This window comes from Lepus europaeus, chromosome 12 (assembly GCF_033115175.1).
Source record: "Lepus europaeus isolate LE1 chromosome 12, mLepTim1.pri, whole genome shotgun sequence".
Taxonomy (NCBI): domain Eukaryota; kingdom Metazoa; phylum Chordata; class Mammalia; order Lagomorpha; family Leporidae; genus Lepus; species Lepus europaeus.
The window spans coordinates 69,076,363-69,103,929 of record NC_084838.1 but is presented as its reverse complement, the minus strand read 5'-3'; the positions used below and the strand labels follow the sequence as shown (position 1 = coordinate 69,103,929).

At 39.4% G+C, this 27,567-nt stretch overlaps 1 protein-coding gene across 1 annotated transcript in view; it reads right to left on the bottom strand.

Annotated features, from left to right (window-relative positions):
- The window catches only part of BRD10 (bromodomain containing 10), a 118,083-nt gene that overhangs the window by 57,676 nt on the left and 32,840 nt on the right, over nucleotides 1–27,567 (bottom strand). The window contains exons 2-3 of the mRNA XM_062208285.1: nucleotides 25,675–25,875; nucleotides 3,121–4,538 (exon numbers count right to left, since the gene is read on the bottom strand). Of these exons, the coding sequence (XP_062064269.1) occupies nucleotides 3,121–4,538; nucleotides 25,675–25,875 (1,619 nt within the window). The remainder of the gene's footprint in view (nucleotides 1–3,120; nucleotides 4,539–25,674; nucleotides 25,876–27,567) is intronic.

Below are 27,567 nucleotides of genomic sequence, written 5' to 3'. Positions count from 1 at the left end.
CATTTCTCTCTGAGCTCTAAACATCCTAAACTTTAATTTGAAAAATATAACAACATTTTATATATTACAGTATAAATTTCTTTTAGTTTATTTCTTAGCAATATTTTTATTCTTCTGTTGGTATAATCTGTACGGGGGCTATATAATTGTCTATTTTATTTATAAACCAACCTAAATAATAATTGCCTTTGAACACATAAATCAAAACTTAATAAAAGGTTTTAGGTGACAATGGTATTAAAAGTAATATAACATTTAAAATATTATTTTTCATTTATTTGAAAGGCAGCAGCCAGTGTTGTAGCACAGAAGGTTAAGCCACCACTGCAGAGGTTGGTATCCCAAGCCGGAGGGTCAGCTCAAGTCTTTTGTTTCACTTCTGATCCAGCTTCCTGCTAACATGCCTAGGAAAGCAGGAGAAAGCAGCCAGATGATGCTCCAAGTACTTGGGCCCCTGTCACACACTGGGGAGACCTGGATGAAAAGCCAGGCTTGTGGCTTTGGCTTGGCCCTATCCAGGCTGTTGCAGCCATCTGGAGAGTGGACCAGCAGATCCACTGACCTCTCTCCCTCTCTCTCTCCATCTTCCCTCTGGTCCCCAGCTACTTCCCCCACCCCACCTCGCCTTTGAAATAAATACATAAATCTTTTTCTTTTTTAAATGAGAACAGTCTTAAAAAATTAAAAAACATGGAGACAGAGGCAGAGAGGTAGAGATGAGCAGAGATCATCTTTCCATCGGTTCACTTCCCAAAATACATAATTTAGAATCAGAAAATATCATTTTGGGGGCTGGTGTTGTGGTGCAGTGGGTTAAGTGGCAGCCTGCAATGTCAACATCCCATAGGTGTGCCAGTTTGAGCCCCGGATTCCCTATTCCTATCCAGCTCTTGGCTAATGAACCTGGGAAAGCCCTGGAAGCTGGCCAAAGTCCCCGGGTCCCTGCATTAACGTGAGAGACAGGGATGGAGTTCCTGGCTCTTGGCTTTGGCCTGGCCCAGCCCTGGCTTTTGCTGCCATTTGAGTGAGTCAGTGGCTAGAAGATCTCTCTCCCTCTCTAACCTCCTTGCATGTAAATAAATATTAAAGAAAAAAAAAAAAAAAAAAAAGAGGGGCCGGCATTTTGGTGTAGTGAGTAAAGTCAACACCTGCAACACCTGATTCAAGGTCCCAAGTCCTAGCTGCTCCACCTTCAATTCAGCTCCCTGCTAATGGCCTAGGAAAGCAGCAAAAGATGGCTCAAATACTTGGGTGGCTCCCACCCTTGTGGGAGACCCAGATGAAGCTCCTGGCTCCTGGTTTCGGCCTAGCCCTGCCCTAGCTGTTATGGCCATCAGGGGAGTGAACCAGCAGATGGAAGATCTCTCTTTCCCTCTCTCTGTAACTCTTTCAAATAATAAATCTTTTTTTAAAAAAACATAGCTTTTCATCAACTGAGTAAAACATGGCCCATTGTGAAACTTTCAGTCCAAAAATGAAGCCTAGTTTGGATAGTAAATTTTATACTACTGTATCAGTGATATATTATGTACATATTTTTAAACACATTTAATTGTGTATAATGATTTAAGTCACTAAAAAGCAAAATACCAACTGTATGAGATAAACAAAAGACTTTTTCATTTGTCAAATCTTAATTACCCTTGCTACTGAAAGAGTAAAACGCTGAAATTAACAAATGATGATGAATTATAATAGTAAACAATTATTTTTCCTAAGCAAGTATATTTTTATTAGGTCAGTATATAAATTTGATCATCTGCTTTTATTGTTGATAAATGTAAAATAATATGATTAGAAGAGAGGAAAAGAAAAAGCATCTAATTAAAAACAGATCACTCAACCACTGAAGACTTTATAGGATGACAGATATACAGGTATTCAAATTTATTGAAAGAAAAAGAAACAGGCTTCATGTCTTACTGGCTATAATTTTCTTCTTCTTTTTTTAAAATTTACTTGTTTATTTGAAAGGCAGAGTTAGAGAGAGAAAGACACAGAGAGAGATCCTCCATCTGCTGGTTCACTCCCCAAATAGCCCCAATAGCCAGGGCTAGTCCAGGCCGAAGCCAGGAGCCAGGAGCTTCATCCGGGTTTCCCACATTGGCAGCAGGGGCACAAGCACTTGGGCCATCCTCCACTGTTTTCCCAGGCACACTAGCAGGGAGCTGGATTGAAGTGGAACAACTAGGACATGAACCAGTGCCCACAAATGTGGGCACTGCAGGCCAAGGCTTTCACATGCTGAGCCACAGGTCCACCACCTGTAATTTTCTTCTTATACTTCTTTCTTGTATATGAAAATATGTAAGTAAAAGAGTGCTAAAAATATATGATATGGGAGAAAAATTGAGACCCATAAATAATTAGCCTTGATTTAAGAAGTTATTTGCTGGGGTGGGCATTGTGACACAGCAGATTAATCTGCAGCTTGGTACACCCAAGTCCCACATAGCAGTGCCAGTTCAAGTTCTGGCTACTCTGTTTCCAATCCAGCTCCCTGTTCACATGCCTTGGAAGAAGCCCATGACAGTGCAAGTACTTGAGTTGTTGCCACCCACATAGGAGCCCAGGGTGGTGTTTCTGGCTCCCGACTTCAACTTGGCCCAGCTCTGGATATTGTGGTCATTTCAGGAGTGAAGCAGCAGACAGAACATCGATCAATCACTTTTTCTTTGAAGTAAATAAATAAATCTTTAAAAAGCAGTTATTTGCTACAAACTTCAGTCCTGAGGACGATATTCACACATTTTACAACTCTTAGCATGGGGGAAAAAATATCACTCTCATACATAGAAGCATCAATTATGGAAAAATTGGTCCAGGGAAATGTAAACACGTAATTTCCAACATGATCAAATGATAATTAAATTCAGATGTACTGCATTAGTATTTTATGTTAGTATATAAACTCTCTCTACTCTTAAGTTTTTAATCATGGGAAATAAGACGCGACCCTTAAGCGTGTGCACGCCCACACACACACATGGTCTCTCTCTCTCTCTCTCTCTCTCTCTCTCTCTCTCTTATTTCATTCTGTCAATCAGAGCTCCCATGATGAATAATTGAAAGAAGTTGAATTATGCTTAACTTTAGTTCTTCCCCTTTCTAATAGCTTACCAGATTTGTGCTTCTTGTGTTTTGCTTTCTTTTTGATGATCAATAACTTATTTTGGATCTCAGGTTTATAAGACTTGAATGCAAGAGAATGAAGACCTTCACGCTTTCTCTGCAAATTTTCATTCAAAACATCTTTCAGTTTCTTTTTTTTCTTTTTCTTCTTTTTTGCTCTCATTTTAGTTAGTTTGAATTTTTTGTGGCTCTGCACCGACTGCTCTAGTAGAACATCCCGTACAATTTTGTGACAGTTCATTTCTGGATGATCAATGTGACTTCCATTTACATGAATTTGGCAACATTTTAGGGTATTTTCTTTTAATGGACTGGATTCAGTCTTTATTGTGGAAGCTTCATCATATTTTTCTTGATTTTCTATAAATCTTATTTCACCTGGACTGAGAGGCTCTCCAAAACCAGTAACTTCCCCTGGACTCCCTGGTTTCTCTAAATTTTCTTTACAGCAATCAGTTTTTTTAATTTCACAAGGCCTGCGAATTCTAACTTCATAGTTGGATTTTACTTCCATTTCAACACAGTTGTCATGATTATCCAAGTTCAACTTAGCATGGCAGCAAGCAGGATCTAAATTAATCCCCTGCTCTTTTTTAAGGGCAGAAGGCAGGCCTTCTCTATAACACCTATGTTCTCCATTACTTGTGCCAAGATAATCACACTTCAATTTCTCCAGTTTAATCCGAGGTACTCTTTGTATTTTAATGGGCGGGACTGGAAATTCTGGGGCCTGAAAAGGTCTCTGTTTATAAATCCGTACATCTGCACCACAAAACTGTGGAAAATGTACATAAGCATTCTCCAGATAATCATAACCAAGGATAACTTCTCTGCATTCATGGATGGGCTGACCAAGTACAGCATCTTGAACTTCTTTTTGTGTTTCATACACAAAGTCACAAAGACCCTTAAGTAACCACACTTTTTGGTAGAAAGGCAGTTCATGAAAAGGTTTTTCTTCCAATGGATTAACTTCTCCAAGAACTTTAAAAAACTGAGGACACAACCCAAGTTTTTCAGCACAGTTATCGGGATTTTCAGTCTGTCCTACAGCAGTATACCACTGCTGCACTTTCTGTCTCAGTGCTGCTTCCCAGGTCCTATAAGGCAAAGTAGGTCTTCGATGTAAGGTAGGTCTGCGATGGGGAGGACTTAATAGAGAAGTCATTATTTTAGATAAAAAAGCATTACACTGAGGCATCAGAAGACAACGTTCCAATTCATAAAAGACTATTTCTGGCAAATTTAGAATTTGCTGGGCTAAGCAAAGGAAATGCCCAATAGCTGGAATTTCCCACATGTTCTCCATACAAGTAGGGGCTGCTTGAGCTAGAAGTTTTCTTTCCCATTCTTCTATTTCCTTTTGACTAGCCTCTTCTGCTTCTTTTCTTTCCTGCTCCCGAAGCCTAAAGAAAATTTAATAAATCATACTATTATTAAAGTTGAAAGTACCAATAAACACAAAACTTTAATATTAATCTTCAGTCATCAAGGCAAATGACTTTTCTAATTTTCAATGTTAACACAAAGTATTGCATAAAAAGCATCATTTTTTTCAGATAAAGAAATAAATATATCACTTCACCCCAACCTCTACTGATACAGGATTATTATTCAAATTATTGTCCTCTAGGTCAGACTTTTCAAATTATAATGCAGACCAACTTTCTTTAAGGAAAGCATGGTGGAGGCCAGTGCCACGGCTCACTAGGCTAATCCTCCGCCTGCAGTGCCAGCACACCAGGTTCTAGTCCCAGTTGGGGCGCCAGATTCTGTCTCGGTTGCTCCTCTTCCAGTCCAGCTCTCTGCTGTGGCCCGGGAGGGCAGTGGAGGATGGCCCAAGTGCTTGGGCCCTGCACCTACATGGGGGACCAGGAGGAGGCACCTGGCTCCTGGCTTCGGATTGGCGCGGCACGCTGGCCGTAGCGGCCATTTGGGGGGTGAACCAATGGAAGGAAGAACTTTCTCTCTCTCTCTCTCACTGTCTAACTCTGCCTGTCAAAAAAAAAAAAAAAAAAAAAAAAGAAAAAGAAAAAGAAAAAAAAGCACAGTGGAATTCATTATAATAATTTCTAGAAGTAATATAACTTCTTAAAAGAGCTGTAAAGATGTTTACATCTTTTGATTCCAGAACTTCATTCCTAGAAAGTTATACCAAGAAAGGAGCCAATGTTGTGGCACAGTGGGTCAAGGTGGTACAGAGGATTAAGCAAAGCTTTCAATGCCATATCAGAGTGCTGGTTCAAGTCCTGATGTTCTGCTTCTGATTCAGTTCCCTGCTAATGTACCTGGGAAAGTAGCAGAAGGTAGCTCAAATACTTGGGGCCCTGCCACTCACATGGGAGACTTTAATGAAATTCCAAGCTCCTGGATTTGACTGTTTCGGCTATATTGGGAATGAACCAGCAGATGGAAAAATCTCTCTCTGTTTCTCCCCGTCACTCTGTATTTCAAATAAATAAATAAATCCAAAAAAAGGGAAAGCTGTAATAAGAAAATAATTTAATATAAGGAAAAAGTTATGTAGTTACATGATGCTAACTGGAATTTTATCATATCAGAAAAAGAAAACCATGAAGTGCATTACAAAACTTGGAAATAATTGGGATACACTATGTAACCTTAAAAATTAAAAATATCATGTATAAACAGAAAATTTCAAACTACAACACAGTACATACTTAATATATAATAGCGAAAATATGAGTATGTTGAATAAGGAGATGACAGTATTGCAAAAATAACTCCTAGGTTAATAGGATTATGAGTGCTTTTTCCCCCCTTAAAAGTTTCTTTATTGAGACAGCTATAAAGCCTTCTCAACTAAAAAAAAAATTAAATTACATGAAAAAAAAATAGGTATAGATCTTTGGAACTTTAGGCAATGGTTTCTTAGATATGATATCCAAAACACAAGCAAGAAAAGAAAAAGATAACACCAAAACTAGAAAAATCTGTCTTTTTTTTTAAGATTTATTTTATTTATTTGAAAGGTAGAGTTCCACAGAGGGAAACAGAGAGACAGAGAGATCTTCCATCTGCTGATTCATGCTTCAAATGGATGCAATGACCGAGACTGAGCCAGGCCAAAGACAGGAACCAGAAGCTTCTTCCAAGCCTCCCACATGGGTGCAGTGCGGGCCATCTTCAGCTGCTTTCCCAGGTGCATTAGCAGGAATCTGGATCAGAAGTGGAGCAGCCGCAACTCAAACAGGTGCCCATATGGAATGCCGGTGCTGCAAATGGCAGCTTAACCTGGTAAGCCACCACACCAGCCCCCAAACATTTTTATTTTAAAAGAGAATCATTGGGGCCGGTGCCGTGGCACAGTAGATTAATCCTCCGCCTGCGGCGTCAGCATCCCAAGTGGGTGCCGGTTCTAGTCCCAGCTGCTCTTCTTCCAATCCAGCTCTCTACTGGGGCCTGGGAAAGCAGTAGAAGATGGCCTAGGTCCTTGGGCCCCTGCACCTGCATGAGAGACCCAGAAGAAGCTCCTGGCTTCGGATTGGCGCAGCTCCAGCTGTTGTGGTCATATGGAGAGTGAACCAACGGACGGAAGACCTTTCTCTCATGTCTCTCTCTTTCACTGTCTGTAACTCTACCTCTCAAATAAATAAATAAATAGAATCTTTAAAAAAAATCATCAAGAAATTGAAAAGACAACTCACAGAAGGAGAAAAAATTTTACAAATCATGTATCTATTAAGAGACATATATGGCGTATTTACAGCTGAGATATACAACCCAATTACAAATGGGCAAAGAAACTGCATTGACATTTCTACAAAGATACACAAATGAACATCTAGCAATGGAAAAATGTTCAACACTGTTATCCATTAGAAACAAATCAAAACTACAAAGAAATGCCACTTTATAGCCTATAGGATGACTATGATACAAAAAGATAATAGCAAATACTGAAGATTATCTGGAGAAATTGGAAACCTCACTTACTGAAAATGGTATAGCTATTCTGAAAACTAGTGATCCAGCAATTCTACTCATAAGCATATACTCAAGAGAAATGAAAACATTTGTACACACAAAAACTTGTGCATGAATGCTCACAGCAGCACTATTCAGAATAGCCAAAAATAGAAACAAAAGTGTCTAACATTGGCTATTCCACTACCACCATATTGTGATAGGTTAAGGCAAATACAGGGGCCGGCACTATGGCGTAGCGAGTAAAGCCACCGCCTGCAGTGCTGGCATCCCACATGGACACCAGTTCAAGACCTGGCTGCTCCACTTCCAATCTACCTCTCTGCTATGGCCTGGGAAAGCAGTAGAAGATGGCCCATGTCCTTGAGCTCCTGTACCTGCATGGGAGACCTGGAAGAAGCTCATGGCTCCGGGCTTTGGATTGGCACAGCTCCAGCCATTGTAGCCAATTGGGGAGTGAATGAGTGGAAGGAAGACCTCTCTCTCTCTTTCTGCCTCTCCTCTCTCTGTGTAACTCTAACTTTCAAATAAATAAAGTAAATCTAAAAGGGGAGGGGAGGGGTAGAGGTAGGTATACAGACATATGGAGACCTTCCATCCACAGATTCATTCCCAAATTCCTGAACAGCAAGGCTGAAGCCAGAATAGAACTCAAGAAAGTTATCCCAGGTGAGTGGCAGGAACTCAACTCCTTGGTTGTCACCTGCTGCCTCAGAAGATGTGCATCAGCAAGAAGCAGGATTGGAAGTAGAAGGGCTTAGATCTGAAGCAGCAGACGCTCCGATATGGGATGTGGGCATCCCAAGAGCCACTTTAGATTCTGCACTAAATGCTCACTGCTTCAGGAGTCACATTAATATTTATGACAGGGAGTAGAGTAGAATCTGGCTTCCTCCATAGAGCAAGAACTCCAAAAGCCCATATATTCAGCAGAGGGATATACTAGACACAACATTTTCTTCTCCAGCCTCCACTAGGGAACTGAAAGGAAAGTTGTTTATGTTCACGATAGAAGAGGTGATTGGAAAAAAATAAAATCTCTCCTGTGAATCTGTAACTATAAACTTGACTCTCCTAAGGATGTACTGCCCAAATTCATATTTTCCATGTGCTCATGAAAACACTGCCCTAAAAATGAATTTAACATGGTCTCATGCCAACAATGCTGTCAAGTACTTAAACAACAACCAAAAAAACTCCAATCTCTAAGAAAACATACCTTATACCTAGGCCTTAAAGAACTCTCACTAATGGAGCTGGCATCATGGCACTGTGGGTTAAGCTGTGGCCTGCGATGCTGGCATCCATGAGTGCTGGTTCATGCCCCAGCTGTTCTACTTCTGATCCAGCTCCTTGCTAATGTGCCTGGGAAAGCAGGGGAAGACGGCCCAAGGACTCGGGACCCTGTACCCATGTGAGAGAACAGAATGGAGTTCCAGGCTCCTGGCTACAGTCTGGCCCAGGACTGGCTCCTGGAGGCCATATGGGGTAAGAACCAGCAGACAAAAGATCTCTCTCTCTCTCTCTCTCTCTCTGTCCCTTTCTGAAACTCTTTCAAATAAATAAATAGATGCAAAAAAAGAAAAAAAGAACCTCCACTAAGGCAGTGACAAGGAATGAGTTCACAGTCAAACAAAAACATAAAGGAATGTTTATACATTTATAAAGGAAATACAAGGGACAGGAAAAAAAGAATTTGACTCCAAAAAGACAATAGATGTAGGAATAAAAGGCCACAGAAATACAATGTTCAGTGAGACAAAAACTGAAAACACAAAGAGATTATTTTACTAAAGGTAGTTCTGAAAAAGAATTTGTAGAAAAATATAGAAATCTGGGGACAAGCACTGTGGTACAGCAGGTAAAGCCACTACCTGCAGCGCTGGCATTCCATATGGGTGCCAGTGCTAGGCTCAGCTGCTCTCTTCCAATCCAGCTCTCTGCAATGGCCTGGGAAAGCAGTGGAAGATGGCCCAAGTCCTTGGGCCCCTGCACACTGTTCCTGGCTTTGGATAAGCCCAGTTCCAGTCGTTGCGGCCATCTGAGGAGTGGACCAGCAGATGGAAGACCTCTCTCTCTCTCTCTGCCTCTGCGTAACTCTGCCTTTCAAATAAATAAATAAAACTTAAAAAAAATAAAGAAACAGAAATTTAAAATATAAACAGATTTTCAACTAACTCCTCAACAAATAACGAAAGCTAACACACAATGGAGTCTGAGTCTCTTTAATATCCTTCAACATTTGTGATTTCTAGCCTCCATCTAGTATTTGGCTTGGTGGTTCAGATGCTGGATAAGACACCTGTGTCCAGTACTGGAGTATCTGGTCTGAATACCTTGCTGTGGCTCTTGACTCCAATTTTCTGCTGACATAGACAATGGAAGGCAGTGGTGATGGCCAAAATAGTCAAAGATGGTCAAAGCAGTTCCTGCCATCTATGTGTAAGACCTGGCCAAGGGCCACTGTGAGCATTCTGAGTCCAGCCTTCATGAACATAAAATTTATGTTTGGCATCCAAAACAAGACTATCAGACATAAAATGATGCAGAACTACATGGTGCATAATGAAAAAAAAAAAAAATGACCTGAACCTGCCCCAGAAATGACAGATGACAAGATTGGCAAGTAAGACCATCAAGTTAGTTACTGATATTGTATTCCATATGGTGAAAAAGTTAAGCAGGTGTGGGTGTTTGGCCTAACAGTTGGGCTGCCTGCATCTTTTTATCATAATGCCTTGGTTTGATGCGTGGCTCTGAAACTGATTTTCAGATTCCCACTGATACAAACCCTAGGAGGCAGCATGATGGTTCAAGTAGTTGGGGTCCAGCCACCCATGAAAGAGACCTGAGTTGAGTTCCTGGCTCCAGCTTTGGCCCCCAGCCGAGGGCCACTGCAGGTATTTGGGAAGTAAACCAGCTGACAGGTGCTCTCTCTATCCGCCTGCTTCTTTCTGTTTTTCACATAAATAAATAAATATTAAAAAGTAGGCTCATGAGAGATATAAAAAAGACCCAAACTGAACTTTCAGGAATGAAAACTACAATGTATATGAAAATATGTTGCATGCATTAATGGCAGAAGGACAAGAGAAAATATCGAAACTGAAATATATGGAGAAAAGATATTTTTATTATATGCTTAAATGATCACAGAAAGAAGTTCTAAAATGCAAGAACGATTGGGAACAAGTGAATTGTCAATCACATGGATAAATATAAACAAGCATTATATTACAAAACAGTAATAATGACCAGTTTGAGGGTAAAAAAAAATGGGTGCCGAGGTTGGGGTTGTGGCATAATGGGGTTAAGCTGCCATCTGCAATGCCAGACAGCTTTTTTGTTTATTAGAAACTTTAATAGTACTATATGACTTTTAAACCAGAGAGCCTACAAAAAATAAAGAAAAGTTCTTAAATCAATTATTCAAAACTGAAAGAATATTAGCTATGTGACTAAAAGATCCTGGTTATGTTAAATTTATAGATATTGTGTATCTTACCATGGAGTTGGTATTCTCTACACTTTATATATCGATAAGGCTAGTAATTTATTTTCCAACACAGATAAAGGTTTTAAGTAACCCAGAACTTATTTAAAACTCTGTTTTGGGGGTTGGCATTTATGGCACTGGCATACATTATCACAGTGCCAATTTTGAGTTCTGGCTGCTCCACTTCTGGTCCACCTCTCTGCTAATCCACTGAGGAATGCAGTGGCAGATGACTCACAGGCTTTGGCCCCAAATTCTGACCAAATTGGCTATTTAAGGAGTGAATCATGTGGAAGATCCCTCTCTTTCTCTGACTCATCCACTCTATTGCTCTTTCAAATAAATCTTTTAATAAAATTTGGGTATGGTATCTATTAGACTTACCTATCATGAAGAAGTAGGTTTATTTACTATAGTTGGCATAGAAAATTAGTTTTGGTTAATGTTGTCACAATCCTAAGATGAGCTCACCAGTAAATCACTTACTGGTTAGGAAAATATCTCAGGACTTTAAGTCTAAAAATTCGGTCTTGTTGATTATATATACCAGTAAGATATAATGATGTTCACAGCAGACTTCTATTCTCAAAATTAAAATGTGACACCCATTTTTCCCAAAAGGAATAAGATAATGGTTCTAGGAAGCACCAGACACTAGAATAGATACAAACAGCACCAAGTAGGGAAAAGAATACCTAAAAAAAACCCAAAAACCCAAAAACCAAAAAACAAACAAACAAAAAAACCAGGGGATTCTGAAGGCAACCCATAAACAACTTACATCAATGAAATACTTGTCTGACAGAGAACAGTGCTATGTGTTTTGGTAGAAGTGAAACAGTAACAACCAGTGCTCATGGAAGAAAATGAAAGGGGAATTTAGAGCAGATGAACCAACTTTTATGGAGTTATTTTTGCCTAAGGCAGTAATAAGTAATCCTTGGTCAATATAGATTAGTGATAATGGTAATTTCAGAAACTATTTGCTCATCTTAAGAACCTACAGAAGAAGCCGGCGCCGCAGCTCACTAAGCTAATCCTCCGCCTTGCGGCGCCGGCACACCGGGTTCTAGTCCCGGTTGGGGCGCCGATCCTGTCCCGGTTGCCCCTCTTCCAGGCCAGCTCTCTGCTGTGGCCAGGGAGTGCAGTGGAGGATGGCCCAAGTCCTTGGGCCCTGCACCCCATGGGAGACCAGGAGAAGCACCTGGTTCCTGCCATCGGATCAGCGCGGTGCGCCGGCAGCAGCGCACCTACCGCGGCGGCCATTGGAGGGTGAACCAATGGCAAAAAGGAAGACCTTTCTCTCTGTCTCTCTCTCACTGTCCACTCTGCCTGTCAAAAAAAAAAAAAATTTTTTTTTTTTTAAATTAAAAAAAGAACCTACAGAAGGGTGAGAAGATAACTTCCTCAAGCTTTCATAGGAGGTCAGTTTAATCAGAAATACGTAGTTTGCCTGGTGGGTCAAGGTTAGCACCAACTGACTTCTGCAAGAACAAGAAAATCAGGGAATAGTATAAAACACTCATTCTCTGAGCTAACATGCCTGGAAGGGTTGTGACACCAATGAGACCAGATGCTGACATCTGGGAGCACTGCCTATTCAAGTGTTGCTACTCTCACTGCTGTTCTCCACAAACTGTCTTTCAGGGGAAGATGATGAAATCTAGCCTCAGAGTGCGAAGAGGTGCAAGGAAAAGTAAAGTATATATCTGGTGTAGGCCAGTATAAGGCAGATCTCGATCTCGATCTCTCTCTCTCTCTCTCTCTCTCTCTCTCTCTCTTTCCACAGTACTGTAGTGAACAGGGAATGGGGGCTTGTCAAAGAGCTACTGAGTTAATGTATATAATCAGCCACTTCTAAAACTGTAGGACAGCGGCTGGTATGGTGGTGCAGCAGGTCAAGCTGCTGCCTGTGAAGATGGCAGACCATATCAGAGCACCAATTCAAGTCCTGGCTGCTCTGTTTGTTTTGTTTTGTTTTGTTTTGTTTTTTTTGACAGGCAGAGTGGATAGTAAGAGAGAGAGACAGGGAGAAAGGTCTTCCTTTATGCTGTTGGTTCACCCTCCAATGGCCGCTGTGGCCGGCGCATCGCGCTGATCCGAAGCCAGGAGCCAGGTGCTTCTCCTGGTCTCCCATGCGGGTGCAGGGCCCAAGGACTTGGGCCATCCTCCACTGCCTTCCCGGGCCATAGCAGAGAGCTGGCCTGGAAGAGGGGCAACCGGGATAGAATCCGGCACCCCAACCGGGACTAGAACCCGGTGTGCCGGCGCCGCAAGGTGGAGGATTAGCCTGTTAAGCCATGGCGCCGGCCCTGTTTTTTTAATTTATTAATTTTCAAAGTCAGAGTTACAACAGAGAGACGGGGACAGAGAGAGAGAGGTCTTCCATCTGCTGGTTCACTCCCCAAATGGCTCAAACAGCCAGAGGTGGGCCAAGCCAAAGACAGGACACTGGATCTTCAACCGTGTCTCCCAAGTGGGTAGAGGGGCCCAAGGACTTGGGTCATCTTCCATTGCTTTCCCACTCACGTTAGCAGGGAGCCGGATTGGAAGTGGAACAGCAAGGACTCAAACCAGTGCCCATATGGAACACTGGCATTCAGCACCTTAACCCATCATTCCACAACACTGGCCTCACTGCTCCATTTCTGATCCACCCACCTGCTAATATTCTTGGGAAGGCAGCAGAAGATGGCCTCAGTACTTGGGGCCCCTGTTACCCATGTAGAAGATCCTAATGGAGTTCTAAGCTCCTGGTTTTGGCCTGGCCCAGTTCTGACTATTAAAGCTATTTGGGGAGTACATCAGTGGGTGGAAGATCTTTGTCACTTCTCTATCACTCTATCTTTCAAATAATTAAAAGAAATCTAAACAAAATTTTTAACACTTAGATATAATTTAAAAACTAAAAATACTTTATTAAGAAATGCTGAAGGAGCCATTGCTGTGGTGCAGCAAGTTAAAGCCCTGGCCTGAAGCACTGGCATCCCATATGGGTGCTGGTTCTAGTCCCGGCTGTTCCTCTTCTGATCCAGCTCTCTGCTATGGCCTGGGATAGCAGCAGAAGATGGCCCAAGTCCTTGGGTCCCTGCACCTACGTGGGAGACCCAGAAGAAGCTCCTGGCTCCTGGCTTCAGACTGGCGCAGCTCCAGCCATTGCGGCCATCTGGGGAGTGAACCAGCAGATGGAAGACCTCTCTCTCTGTCTCTACCTCTCTCTGTAACTCTGTCTTTCAAATAAATAAAATAAATCTTAAAAAAAAAAAAAAATCAGAAAAAATAAAAAAGAAATGCTGAGGTAAATCACATTTTCCAACAAGGGCAGATTAAAAACCAACTTTCAAAGTTGCTATCAATTAAAAAAATTCTTTTTTTAAAAGATTTACTTTAATTACTTGAAAGGGAGAGTTATAAGGGGAAGGGGGGCCGAGAAAGAGATAGACCTTCCATCCACTGGTTCACTCCCTAAATGGCAGCAATGACTGGGGCTGGAACTCGAATGAGATTCTGGCATTGTAGATGGTGGCTTAACCTGCTCCGCCACAGTGCTGGCACCAATTAAAAATTTTCTCCAAAAATACTGTACAGAAAGAAAACATTAATGTGTTTCTATAATGTTAATGACTAGTAAGTAGCTTACAGAAACTCTGTTAAGGGTTAGAGAGCCAAACTTAAGAAGATATGACAACAGAAAACAATCTCAACCACCCTCAGGAACTTATCCAGGGAAAGCTAGATTGCCGGCAGTACTCAGCATCTCAGACACTATGAACCTAGAATCATGAGAAGCCCCTACCACCACCTCTGCCAGATGACAAACTCTCTTGGCTCAAGATTGCCACCAGATGCTGTTCCCATACAATTTCAAGTTAAGAAGTATGTGTCGGCCGGCACTGCGGCTCACTAGGCTAATCCTCCACCTTGTGGCACCGGCACACCGGGTTCTAGTCCCTGTCGGGGCACCGGATTCTGTCCTGGTTGCCCCTCTTCCAGGCCAGCTCTCTGCTGTGGCCAGGGAGTGCAGTGGAGGATGGCCCAAGTCCTTGGGCCCTGCACCCCATGGGAGACCAGAAGAAGCACCTGGCTCCTGGCTTCGGATCAGCACAGTGCACCAGCCGCGGCGGCCGTACCAACGGCAAAAGGAAGACCTTTCTCTCTGTCTCTCTCTCTCTCTCACTGTCCACTCTGCCTGTCAAAAAAGAAAAAAGAAGAAAAAAAAAAGTATATGTCTAGGGGCCGACGCCGTGGCTCATTTGGTTAATTCTCTGCCTGCAGTGCCAGCATCCCATATGGGCGCCGGGTTCTAGTCCCGGTTGTTCTGCTTCTAGTCCAGCTCTCTGCTGTGGCCTGGGAGGGCAGTGGAGGATGGCCCAGGTGCTTGGGCCCCTGCACCCGCATGGGAGACTAGGAAGAAGCACGTGGCTCCCGGCTTCGGATTGGCGCAGCGCTGGCCGTAGCAGCCATTAGGGGAGTGAACCAGCGGAAAGAAGACCTTTATCTCTGTCTCTCTCTCTGTCTATAACTCTGTCAAAAAAAAAAAAAAAAAAGTATATGTCTAGTCACATTCGTCTATCTACCTTAGCTGTGAAGGCGTAGGAAAATATAAATTTTCTGGCATCTGTGTTGTGATATCACAATTTATAGGATAGCAAATTACCAAAATGTAATATTTGTACTAAAAGATGCTGGCTAGGCACAAAATTTCAAATATCTATTTCATTAAGTCACCATTTTTTGTGTTACTGAGAACCTAAAACTAAACCGTTAATTATAAAGTCAAAGTTTCTTTTTACAAAAATATAGACAAATTTATTGTTTTAACTCCAGGGATTTCCAAATCGGTATCACTGGAGGCCCACCTTGTGGTGCAGCAGGTTAAGCTGCCACCTGTGACACAAGGCATCCCATCCTGGAATGCCAGTTCAAGTTGAGGCTGCTCTGCTTCCAATGCAGCTCCCTGCTAATGTGCCTAGGAAAGTAGTGGGAGATCTTGGGCCCCTGCTACCCACAGGAGAGATCTGGATGGAGTTTCAGGCTCCTGATCACTGCAGCCATTTAGGGAATGGAATCAGTGGATGGAAGATCTCTGTCTCCTCGCTTTATTACTCAGCCTTTTAAATAAGTAAAATAAATATTCAAAAAATATATAACAAATCAAAGTAAGGAATATACAGTATTTCTGGCAAACCAAATGGTTTCACAAAAAGGAAGAGTGAACAGATCCAATTTTTCCTTAATGGCTCAAAGTCACTATTATAAACAGATGACAGTGGTCATGATTAGTTTCATGGCCATTTCAGCAACTATCTATTAACTACAATATTCATTTAGTAATTACAGGCTTATAGTGTTTCTGTCTCTTAAATCAACAATGCCTCCCTACTTCAGCTGCTCTGAAGACTGCCTGCTGTCTTATAAGCATTTTCCTCTCTCTCTGTAACTCTACTTCTCGAATAAATTTTAAAAATTTAAAAATAAAAAATGGCCAGACTACGAAATCTTACTCAGTATTATTCCTCTCTGCTCAATAGGCCATAATCTTCTATCTCCTTTAGCTAGGTTTTCACTGTTGTCCAAAGACAGCAATAAAGGAATGCCAGGATTTTTAATTTTGGCAACCTGATTTTAAGAACACATTATTTCTTGTGGCATATACTGTACAAAAAAGGAAAATAGCCTATTGTACATAAATTAAAATACAGAGTGTGGGGAGCTCTGTATTAGATCATAAATTAGAGACCTGATAATTTAATTGGGGGTTTGTGTATGCCCAGATGATCAGCTATAAACTATAGTATGCCCATCAGGTAATGAAAGTGTTATCACATTAAAATCTATACTAGAATTGTTCAGCTTGCTGCTATCTTGATCTTAAGTTTCTGATATTAAAACAGTTTTAATCTACTTAACAGGATGAAAACTTTAGTTTCCCACTTCCTATGACAAATATTTTAATAATTTTTAAAAAGCCTATGACCAGGGCAAAAGCACAACTATAGTAATATTTTGTCAGGGAGTCATATGATCTCCTGTCTTCCAATATGACCTTTCTTATAATGATTTCAAAGTCCTTTCTAGAAAGATTTAAACATACAATAGTTATATTCTCAGCTAGTCTCTAACTCTTGACAGGGTATTAGATTGATAGAACAGACAGACTGAAAGAATTTCAGGTCTCACGACAGACAATAAAGGTAACTGTATGAGTACACAGGGAAGGAGGCTTTATTTAGCACTCCCATGTATCAGGTCACAGGTTGTCACTCAAAAGTTACATTTCCCTTCTGAAGACTTAAAAGAAATCTTGGGATACACTGAAAGGACACATTATTATCTCTCTGGCACTAGCAATGTGATACTTCATACAAACTTTAATACTTATATTTTCAGTTATAAAAGAAAAGCATGCTTATTTTAGAAATTGTAGGAAACAGTATGAAGCCCCAAAATTTTTCAACATTTTATACATGCTTTTATGTGAACTCTAAACGTGAATGTACATAAAGTTGATTATACTTTCTTGGCCTTGAAGAAAGGCAAGACAACCACAGAGGCAAGAACAACGGCAAGGTGAGAAACCAATGGAGGCCAGCGCCGCAGCTTACCAGGCTAATCCTCCACCTGCGGTGCCGGCACACCAGGTTCTAGTCCTGGTTGGGGTGCCGGATTCTGTCCCAGTTGCCCCTCTTCCAGGCCAGCTCTCTGCTGTGGCCTGGGAGTGCAGTGGAGGATGGCCCAAGTCCTTGGGCCCTGCACCCACATGGGAGACCAGGAGAAGCACCTGGCTCCTGGCTTCGGATCAGCGCGATGCGCCGGCCGCAGCGGCCATTGGAGGGTGAACCAATGGCAAAAAGGAAGACCTTTCTCTCTGTCTCTCTCTCTCACTATCCACTCTGCCTGTCAAAAAAAAAAAAAAAGAGAGAGAGAGAGAGAGAGAGAAACCAATGGAGAAGTCAAATGATGAAGCAGGGTCTTATAAATGGTATGAAGCCATTATAGTTTTTGTGTGTACTTGTTTTGTTTTGGGGTAATGACAGGTAATAGAGCAGGTTAGTAGCACAATCAGATTTTTATTTGAAAAAGTTCACTCTATCTTAATGTAAAAAATGGCATGAGCAGTGTTAAAAAAATCAAGAGAAGATTACAGTAGTCTAAGTGAGATATAAAGAAACAAGATGGAGGCAGAGAAGACAGGAGAAAAGTGGGCATATTCAAGAAAGTTTAAGAAAACAGAACTGTCAGAATTTGAGGATGGATTTAATATGTACATGAAGGAGAAGAAGGTAACAAAGATGACTCCCATGTTGCTAACTTGTACAATCTAATGGATACTGGTGCCACTCAGCAAGGTAAGAGTCACTACAGAATGACATTCCTGGTTAATTTTAGATATGTCTGAAAAACACATCTATGCCAAATATCTCTTGTTTCCTTCCAGGTCAGATTCCCTTTCTGTCTTCACTGCATAGTTACCATTATCAATATGCAAACTTATCCTCTGGCTTTCCTTGGATTCAGTCAGTGGAGAATCTTGGCAGATGATCAGAGATACATGAAAGTGGGGTAAAGTATTTATTCCTTTGGATTCCTCTCTGTAAGATAGTGGATTTTGCCCTGCAATAAATGGTATCCTCTCAAAACAGTCTCTTCTCTGTAACTCTCTCCTGAGTACCAGTAATTGCTTACTCTGATTATAATTTAAATGTGCCACATGTTTCCTGACAGATGGGACAAATCGATAGATACCACATCTAGAGAAGATATTAAGCAGACAACTAAATCTGAAACCTAAGGAAGAAATGTTGGCAAAATATATGGAGTCTTCTATATATAGGTGATCTGAGCATGGAGAAGATCACTCGTGAAAAAAATACAAGATGAGCAAAGGAGAGGCTCTAGAACAAAACACTGAGATGTGGCAACACTTAGGCAGTTAAGAATCAAATAGAGGGCCCAGGTTAAAGCCCTGGCCTGATGCACTGGCATCCTATATTGGCGCCGGTTCTAGTCCCGGCTGCTCCTCTTCTGATCCAGCTCTCTGCTATGGCCTGGGAGAGCAGCAGAAATGGCCCAAGTGCTTGGGTCCCTGCACCCGCATAGGAGACCTGGAGGAAGCTCCTGGCTCCTGGCTTCGGATCGGCGGAGCTCTGGCCGTTGCGGCCAATTGGGGAGTGAACCATTAGATGGAAGACCTCTCTCTCTCTCTGCCTCTCCTCTCTCTGTGTAACTCTGACTTTCAAATAAATAAATAAATCTTTTTAAAAAAAGAATCAAATGGAATTAAAATTTTAAACATTAGTGACACTCAAGACTGAGAGAATGACTGAAGTTAAACAGTTCAAATATTCATATATTATCAGGAAGAAGAATAAATATACTAGGTTTATTCTTTAAGCCAAAGATATATACATGATAAGACATTTTATTGCTAGAATTCATTGAATATTTTATACAGAACACATGTGATGGAACTATTGATACAACCTCTTTACAACAAATCTAGGAAGATCACATTATTTTGGCAGCATGCCATAAGACATTGAAGTACCTGCATATACACATATACAAATACACATATTTATAGGAAAGCAGTTCAAGTTCACAAAAAATGTAATTAAAAGACACACTTATTTTGATGCCAACAATTTCGACACAGTATATGATACAGAAATTCTACTACTACATTTCCTGTAAAGGAAATGAAATCAGTCTGTCAGAAATATCTATACTCTCATTTTATTGTAGCACTATCACAATAGCCAAGAATGGAAACCTAAATGTCTTATCAACTGATGAGCAGGTAAAGAAAATGTAGTATGTAACCATAATGGAATATTATTCAGTCACAAAAAAAAGAATTAAATTCTGACATTTTTGGCAGCACGGATAAATCTGGAAGACATTATGGTAATTGAAAAGGCACAAAAAGACAAATACTACACAATCTTACTCATGTGTAGAACATAAAGAAGTTGATAATACAAGAGTATAGTAGGAAGAGTGATTACCAGAGATTGGCAAAGGGGAAACAGTGAAGAAGGCAGATAAAGAGAGTGGTTAACGGGTACAAAGTTGCATTTACGAGGAATAAATTCTGTTGTTCAAATGCACAGTAGGATGACTTGGGTTAATAATATTGTATTCAATATTTCCAAATAGTTAAAAGAGAGACTTCTAATATTTTCACCACAAAGAAACTTTAGAGGTATGAGGTGATGGACAAGCTAAATACTTTAAATACTAGTTATTATTATTACATGACATGATTTTTACATGTATTAATTACATGATTATTACACATGTATACATGATACCCCATCAATATGTACAATTATTTGTCAGTTAAAATTTAAAAAGAAAACAAAAAGCAATGTGACTTTTTTTTTAAAAGAGGAAATGATGCAGAAAAATGTTTCAGAAATCTATACAAGTCCCTCTGAGATTGGTGAGTACTAGCCTGTGACCGTGTAAAGTAATACTTTACGGAGCTTGCTAGGAATGATCAGGAAATTATAAGCTAACAACTCAAAGTGACACAAAATGGGGAGACAACTGAGGTCTGATCAGCTGGAGTAGAGAGTCTTCAGTCATCACTTCCTGGCTTTTAGTGGAAATTCCAGAAGTATCTGGTTACAGCAGTGCCAAAATGGAATGAGGGCTATTCTAGACCTACTTTAGAACAGCTTCAAACTTGGAGTAAAAGGATCATCAAACTGATCCATAAGAAATTTAATCTCCTGCCAGAATAAAGCAAAATCCTCTTTAAAGGATATAAATAAAAATCTAGATACTCAACGTAGCATTTATAATGTCTAATTTCTAATATAAACTACTAGAAAGGCCAAGAAGCATGAAAATGCAACTTACAACCAACCAGCAGAATAATCAGTCAATCCAAAGAATGGCGATGATGATGCAATTAGAACACACACACACACACAATTCCACATCAAATGCAGAGCATGAGCTAATAAAACCAGTAATAAGGAGAAAATCTTATAAGTTGTTAGATTAGTAAGACACACTGTAGATAGATAAAGATAAGGAGTTCAGCAGACTTTTGCTTTCAAAAATTAGGCATGGTATCACAAGTCATGCTTAAAGTAATCTGTCAACCTAGATATTTATGTTTATCCTTCAAAATGTAAAGCAAAGCAAACAAAAACTATTCAAGACAAGAAAGAAAAAGAGTCCTATACCCACACTTCATTTTTGTAAGAACAATACTACAAGAAAGGTTAAAAACCATTTTTTAGGCAATGAAAAAATACTGGATGATATCACGTATCACTATAAAGGAAGGCAGGATACTAGAAAAAGTATATGCACGGATAACTTTGAAAACATTTTATCTTCATTCTTAAGTTTTTAATGTATGTGGAAAATGGAATTAAAGAAAGGATAAGTTTATTTTGGTGCAAAATTTTTTGAAATCCAAGCACGAGTGGTCTTTAAAAGTTCAAGAAAATGTGCATTATGAAAAAAACTACACATGGATTTCAAAATTTATTTGCACCAGAATGAACACATCTTTTAATTCTATTTCTCCATGAAGTTTTTAAAGGACTTTCATATGTATGCATCTAACAGCATTGTTTCAACTTCCTATAAGGGAAGTAGTCTAACAGGACTAGAGAAGAAATAAAAGGTCACTATTCTAAAAATTCTATTTCTGAACACAGTAGCAATAACTAATCACATTTTCAATTTTAAATAGACTATTTGGTAATTAGTCAAGGAGGCATTTGAAAAATGTGTACATTGAAAACTATAAAATATTGCTGAGAAAAATTAAAGTAATTATTTAACAAATTAGTTGGTAACTTCCATGCAATCCCAGTCAGAATTTCTTTTATTTTTTTTTCCTATAGAAATTCACAGTATGACTCTAAAATGACACAGAAATGTATTAATGTATTATATAGCCCAACGGGGTAGGCATGTGGTGTAGTAGGTTAAGCTGCCACTTGGGACATCTGCATTCTTTAGGATCTAGTCCGCTTTTGCTTCCAATTCAGCTTCCTGTTGATGCATCTGGGAGGCAGCAGATGATGCCTAAGTACTTCAGTTCTTGCTACCCATACAGGAGACTTGGATAGAGTTCCTGGCTCCTAGTCTCAGAGTGTCCTGGCCTTGGATGTTGTAGGCATTTGGGGAATGAACTAGCAGATGGAAGATATCTCTGTCTCTCCCTCTCTCTTCTAACACTTTGCCTTTCAAATAACTAAATCAATAAATAAAACTTTACCATAAAAAATGAATAGCCAAATTTTAAAAAAACTTAAAAGATTCATTTACATAATTTATAGTCTTTTAAGAAAGGCATACGAATCAAATTAATATAGTACTAGAAAAGTTAGACCTACAGACAAATGGAAGATAATAAAGTTCAGAAAGACTCACAAACACACATTTAGTTGATTTTCCACAAAGATGCAAAGGTAGTTCAGTAGTGAAATAATAGTTTTTTTCAACAAATGATACTGGAACAACTCGTGTATCCTTTTGGAAAAAAATAAACTCTTATCCTTAACTCACACCACACACACAAAATATCTTCAAATGGATAACATAACCATAAAAAATAAAACACATATGTCTGAAAAACAATTTCTATAACCTTGGATAAGCAATGATCTTCTACACAGGTCACAAAAAGCACAAACATTTTAAAAAAATTATGTTTTTATTCAAAAGTAAAAAAAAAACCCTTTTCCTAAAAAAAAAAGTTTAAATTTTAAAGGCAGAGACTGTGAGAAAGTATTTGCAACATATATATATACCTGACAAAGGACTTCTATCCAAAATATAAAATAATTTTTATAATAATAAAATGCATGGGGTATATGATAAACAAAAAAAGGATGGTAACTCCTTCCAGAACAGAAGAAAAAGATAAGGAATTCTGATTTTATCTATGTTTAATTTCTTTAAAAATTGCTGGGTTGGGGCTAGCGCTGTGGTGCAGCAGGTTAACGCCCTGGCTTGAAGCGCCGCCATACCATATGGGCACCAGTTCGAGAGCCGGCTGCTCCACTTCCAATACAGCTCTCTGCTATGGCCTGGGACAGCAGTAGAAGATGGCCTAAGTCCTTGGGCCCATGCACCGTTTGGGAGACCTGGAAGAACCTCCAGGCTCCTGATCAGCACAGCTCCGACCATTGCAGCCAACTGGGGAGTGAACCATCGGATGGAAGACCTCTCTCTCTCTGCCTCTCCTTCTCTCTCTAACTCTGACTTTCAAATAAATAAATAAATCTTTAAAAAAAATTGCTGGGTTATAGATACACAGGACTTCAGTTGTTAATTCTTTGCTCTACCCTGAAATATTTTATAATTAAAAGAGATTAACACTATACTTGAACTGTTAATTCCATATTACTCCATTAAATTACAGTTACAGTTAGTAAGATATGTAATGGAGAATTTTTCACCCATGGCTTACTCCTCTATATTTATTCAATGTCAAGGCACACGTAAATATAGTTGTTCCTCAGCATCCATGGATGATTGGTTCCAGTACCCTCCACAGTGAAGATGTCGAACTGCAGTGCTCAAGTCCCTTACATAAAATAGCACTATATTTGCATAAAAACTACACAAACCACATGTATTCTTAAATTATCTCTAGTTTACTTACAATACCTAACATAACATAAATGCTATGTAAGTAGTTACATTGTAGTGTTTTGGGAATAATAATAAAGAAAGTCTGTACATGGTACAGATGCAATTTTTTGTTTTCCATCGTTGGTTGGTTGAAACCATGTATGGAGAGCCCATAGACACAAAGGCTGACCGTATATGTAAAAGTGCAGAAGGAAAAGATTCAGTCATATTTGTAGTTTTTTTGATTAAACATTCCTACTCAGGTGTCTAAATGTTTCCATTATCACTTCAACAATTTATTCAAAACAAGTTCACTACTTTTTCCCCACCTTGGACTTACATTTTTTCAAGTTCTATTTTCTTTGCTGGTTTCACTGTTTTACAACTTAGAAGGATGGTATTTTGCTTAGGAAGACAACTCCAGAGTCAAACTGACTAGCTTCCAATCTTGAGTTCAACACTCAAAAACTGCCTGACTTTGGGAAAGTTATTTGATCTCTCTGTACTTCAGGATAAATTCTGAATACATGTAAAGTCCTTAGAGCTAGACCTGACAAATAGTTATACTCAATAAACATTAGCCATTCTTTTTATCTTCTCTTATTGCTGTAAGTATTATCATTACTTCTACTCTCTGACTCACCTTTGCCTCCTTCCTTGTTCTCCCTGTATCAGGGAAGGTACTAAATACCATTCATTATTACAGAACAATCTAACCTTGTCCTATTTCTAGATACCTGGACTACTGCAGCCTTCCTTTTAATTCTCTCCATTCCAATTTACTGTATAATATTACCAGGCTAATCTTTATCCCTCTCCATAAGCCTCCGTTTCCTAGACTATGAGGGCACTTTGAAAACTTCATGCTAAAGTGGAATTAAAAATAAATTTATTTTGATACAAAAAATAATCTGAAGTCCATGCATGGGTTTTCAATAACACTCATTTTTGCATGGATTTAAAACTTTTTGTGCCAAATTTATCTTTTTTTGAAAAAATTATTTATTTATTTGAGAAACAAAGAAAGAAAGAAAGCTCTCATTCACTGGTTCACTTCCCAGATACCCACAATGAACAGTTGTGGGCCAGACCAAAGCTGCGAGCTAGGAACTCAATTCAGGTCTCCCACATGGGTGGCAGCAACCAAGTTACTTCAGCCATCATTGCTGAGGCCCCCTAGGGTCTACATTAACAAGAAGCTGGAGTCAGAAACCACAACCTGGTCCTGAAACCAGTAACTCCAATATGGGATGTGGGAGTCTTAATCTGCATCTTAACCACGAAGCTAAATGCCCACCCCTAAATTTATTTTTCATTTCCAATTTCCAAGAATGTTTGATATATCATTGTAGGTAGTTTTACAAGGCTCTCCACAAGGAAAAAGGGTATTTCACAGAAGGTTCCCAAACTAATCACTACTATCAAAAGTAGGAGGTAGAATGTCTCAAGACTGAGTTTTAGCTTTACAAATATCAAAACAAATTACACTTATTACTACAAGAGGAGTGACAAAATATTTTAAATTTAAATACTTTGACAAGTATTATATCAGCAATCTACTATATCAGCAATCATCCCTAAGATGGCCTGAGATTTAATTTAGTACAAAAGTTACTAGTTTTTTCCTACTAACACAGATGTTTGAATTTCATTTTAGAAAGAAATCTCTGGGTCCTGCTGTCTTAAGTAAAACTTTATGTAGATACCATCAGTTTATGCTCCCACACCCTAGAAGGTACCACTAACGAGCACAGTACTCTTTCTTGATGATATTAATGCTAATGGAGGTGCTTGGAAAAGTGAACTTACATGTCATTCTTGACTCTCATGATCTCTAGAGTCTCTCAATTTTAAGTCTATGATATTTTAAATCTACAAATCTATATAAAATTCCTTTTTTAAAAAAACACTTATTTATGTATTTGAAAATCAGAGTTACAGATAAAGACAGATCTTCCATCTGCTGGTTCATTCCTGTGGTGGCTTCAATGGCCAGTGCTCAGCCAGGCCAAAGCCGAGAGAGCTTCATCTGAGTCCACCACACGGATAGTAGGGGCCCAAATACTTGGGCCATCCTCTGCTGTTTCTCTCAGGCCATTAGCAGGGAGCTGGATTGGAAGTGGAGCACTCAGGAATCGAACTGGTGCCCATATGGGATGCTGGCATTACAGTCTTTTACCCTCTATGCCACAACATCGTCCCTCCTCTAACTTAAAGTTTAAAATCCTTTGAGAACACTACTAGAAATCTAGAAAATATTCTGAAATCTTAGAAATTTTTATTTTTGTATAGCTTCAAAAGACAATTTGTTTAAAATTATATTTTCAAGCAAATTCCATTGAGATGTTTCATTATGAATTTATATTTTGGTGACAACGCATTTTGGAACACTATTAAAATCGGCCCAGAAATTTGATATGGGCACATAGCTACTAAAAGTAATTCCTTTGAATTGAACATCATGAAACTTAATTTTTTTTAACATTTACCTTTTTTCTTCTTTTGCTCTCAGCTGTTCCTCCTGTCTCAAAACTTGAACCATTATAGATTCAAAAACTCCACTTGTCAAGCCTGCCAAACTTCGAGGTGTTGACCGACGCCTTGTTGAAGTACATGCAGTTCCCTTCTCATCCTCCAATCCATAATAGCCTCTAGATGTAACTGCTATCGTTGTCTTTTCTCTCAAGTGCCTTGGAGAAGAATAAGTCAATTTATAAGGTCAAATCTTCTAGATAAGCAATAAACCCCCTCAGTGTTTCAGTCCTATATATTTATTAAATCTAAGGGAAGGCTCTCTCTCAGACTAGTTTTATTTCACTTGTAAGAAAAGGTAAAAATTATGTAAGGAAGGTAAAAATCTGGAGTATAGATTAGTAAAGTATAAACAAACACTATGTTTACCAAAAGGAGTCATAAGTTACTGGTGCATTAAAATGTAAACCTTTATGGTATGAAGTGCAGTCAAAGTCTTGTCCTTCTTGGACTACATGCACTATAGTTGATTATTTTGAATTTAGAATGACTATATAACAATCTTATTCCCTATGCTACCTAAGTCCCACAAATCACACAACTGCAAGGTTCTACTGAACTGTTGTAGCATTATGTGTTTTCTCTGCTATAAAAAGATTATACCGTAACAAATTCAGCTTTAAGCAGGGCATGAACTTTAAACTGGGTTTCTAGTAAGAGAATTTAGGCTAATCTAGCATATCACTCAAGGCTATAACCCTTTACTATGCAACATACATATATCTGTATGCTGGTTAATTGAGTTGTGAGTAAAGAATTGTGCACCGAGGGAAAAGAGCTGACTGGCAATATTGAAAGTGAACAGGTGAACCTAGATTCATTTTAACAGTGTTTTTACAGGTGAACCAACTACCTCTATAAGTGTATTTACTTCTTCATCAAAATGAATGGAAGAGAACATTAACGGACAAATAGCATTGAAAAATGATGACATCTCAGAGGTAACAAGGTATGTAGAGCACTGGGGATAATAATCCAACAAATAAATAGAGCTTATATTATAAACTGTTTTTAGTTTATATTATAAATTTTAATAGCACTTCCTCAGAAAAAAGACCAAAGAGAAAATTATATACTTTACTATTCATGGGAAATAAAATTTCTTTAGTATTTATCGTTCATAGTGAAAAGAAAACAGGGGCTGGCATTGTGGTGCAGTAGGTTAAGCCATTTGGGGTGCCAGTCTGAGTTCCAGCTACTCCGTTTCTAATCCAGGTTCTTGCTAATGTACCTGAGAAGACAGTGGAAGATGGCCTAAGTACTTGGGCCCCGGACACCCACGTGGGAGAGCAAGATGATGTTCTTGGACCGTGGCTTCAGCCTGGCCCAGACCGCACTATTGCAGCCATTTGGAGAGTGAACTAGTGGACAGAAGATCTCTCTCAGTTGCTCTTTCAAATAGATTTTAAAATGGGAGAACGAAGAGAAAAAGTAAACTCAATTATGTCAATTCTTTCTTATTGTGAAATTTGAAAAGATGGATAGCACAGTGTCAGAAAGGGTATAAGGAAAAGAAAAATTCTCATACCACAATAGGTGTTTAAACTGGAACAGTTATTCTGGAAATCAGCTGGCTAATGATCATTAAGATTTAATGTATCCCTATAATTCTAAACAATAAAGAACACACAGAATATTACTTGCTATTACAAAACAGGTCTCCCGGCTTTTCCTTTAATCTCCCTAGTCTGTTCACATGGCAATCCAGGCAATCCTTTCCTTAAAAACTAGTCAGATCATGCCATTATCTTGCTCTATCTCCTCCAATCATGCAGTTAAAATTAGAAAACTATCTAAAGTTCTTATGTCCTATCACACATGGTGTGATGTGCTTTTCATCTTCCCCTCCA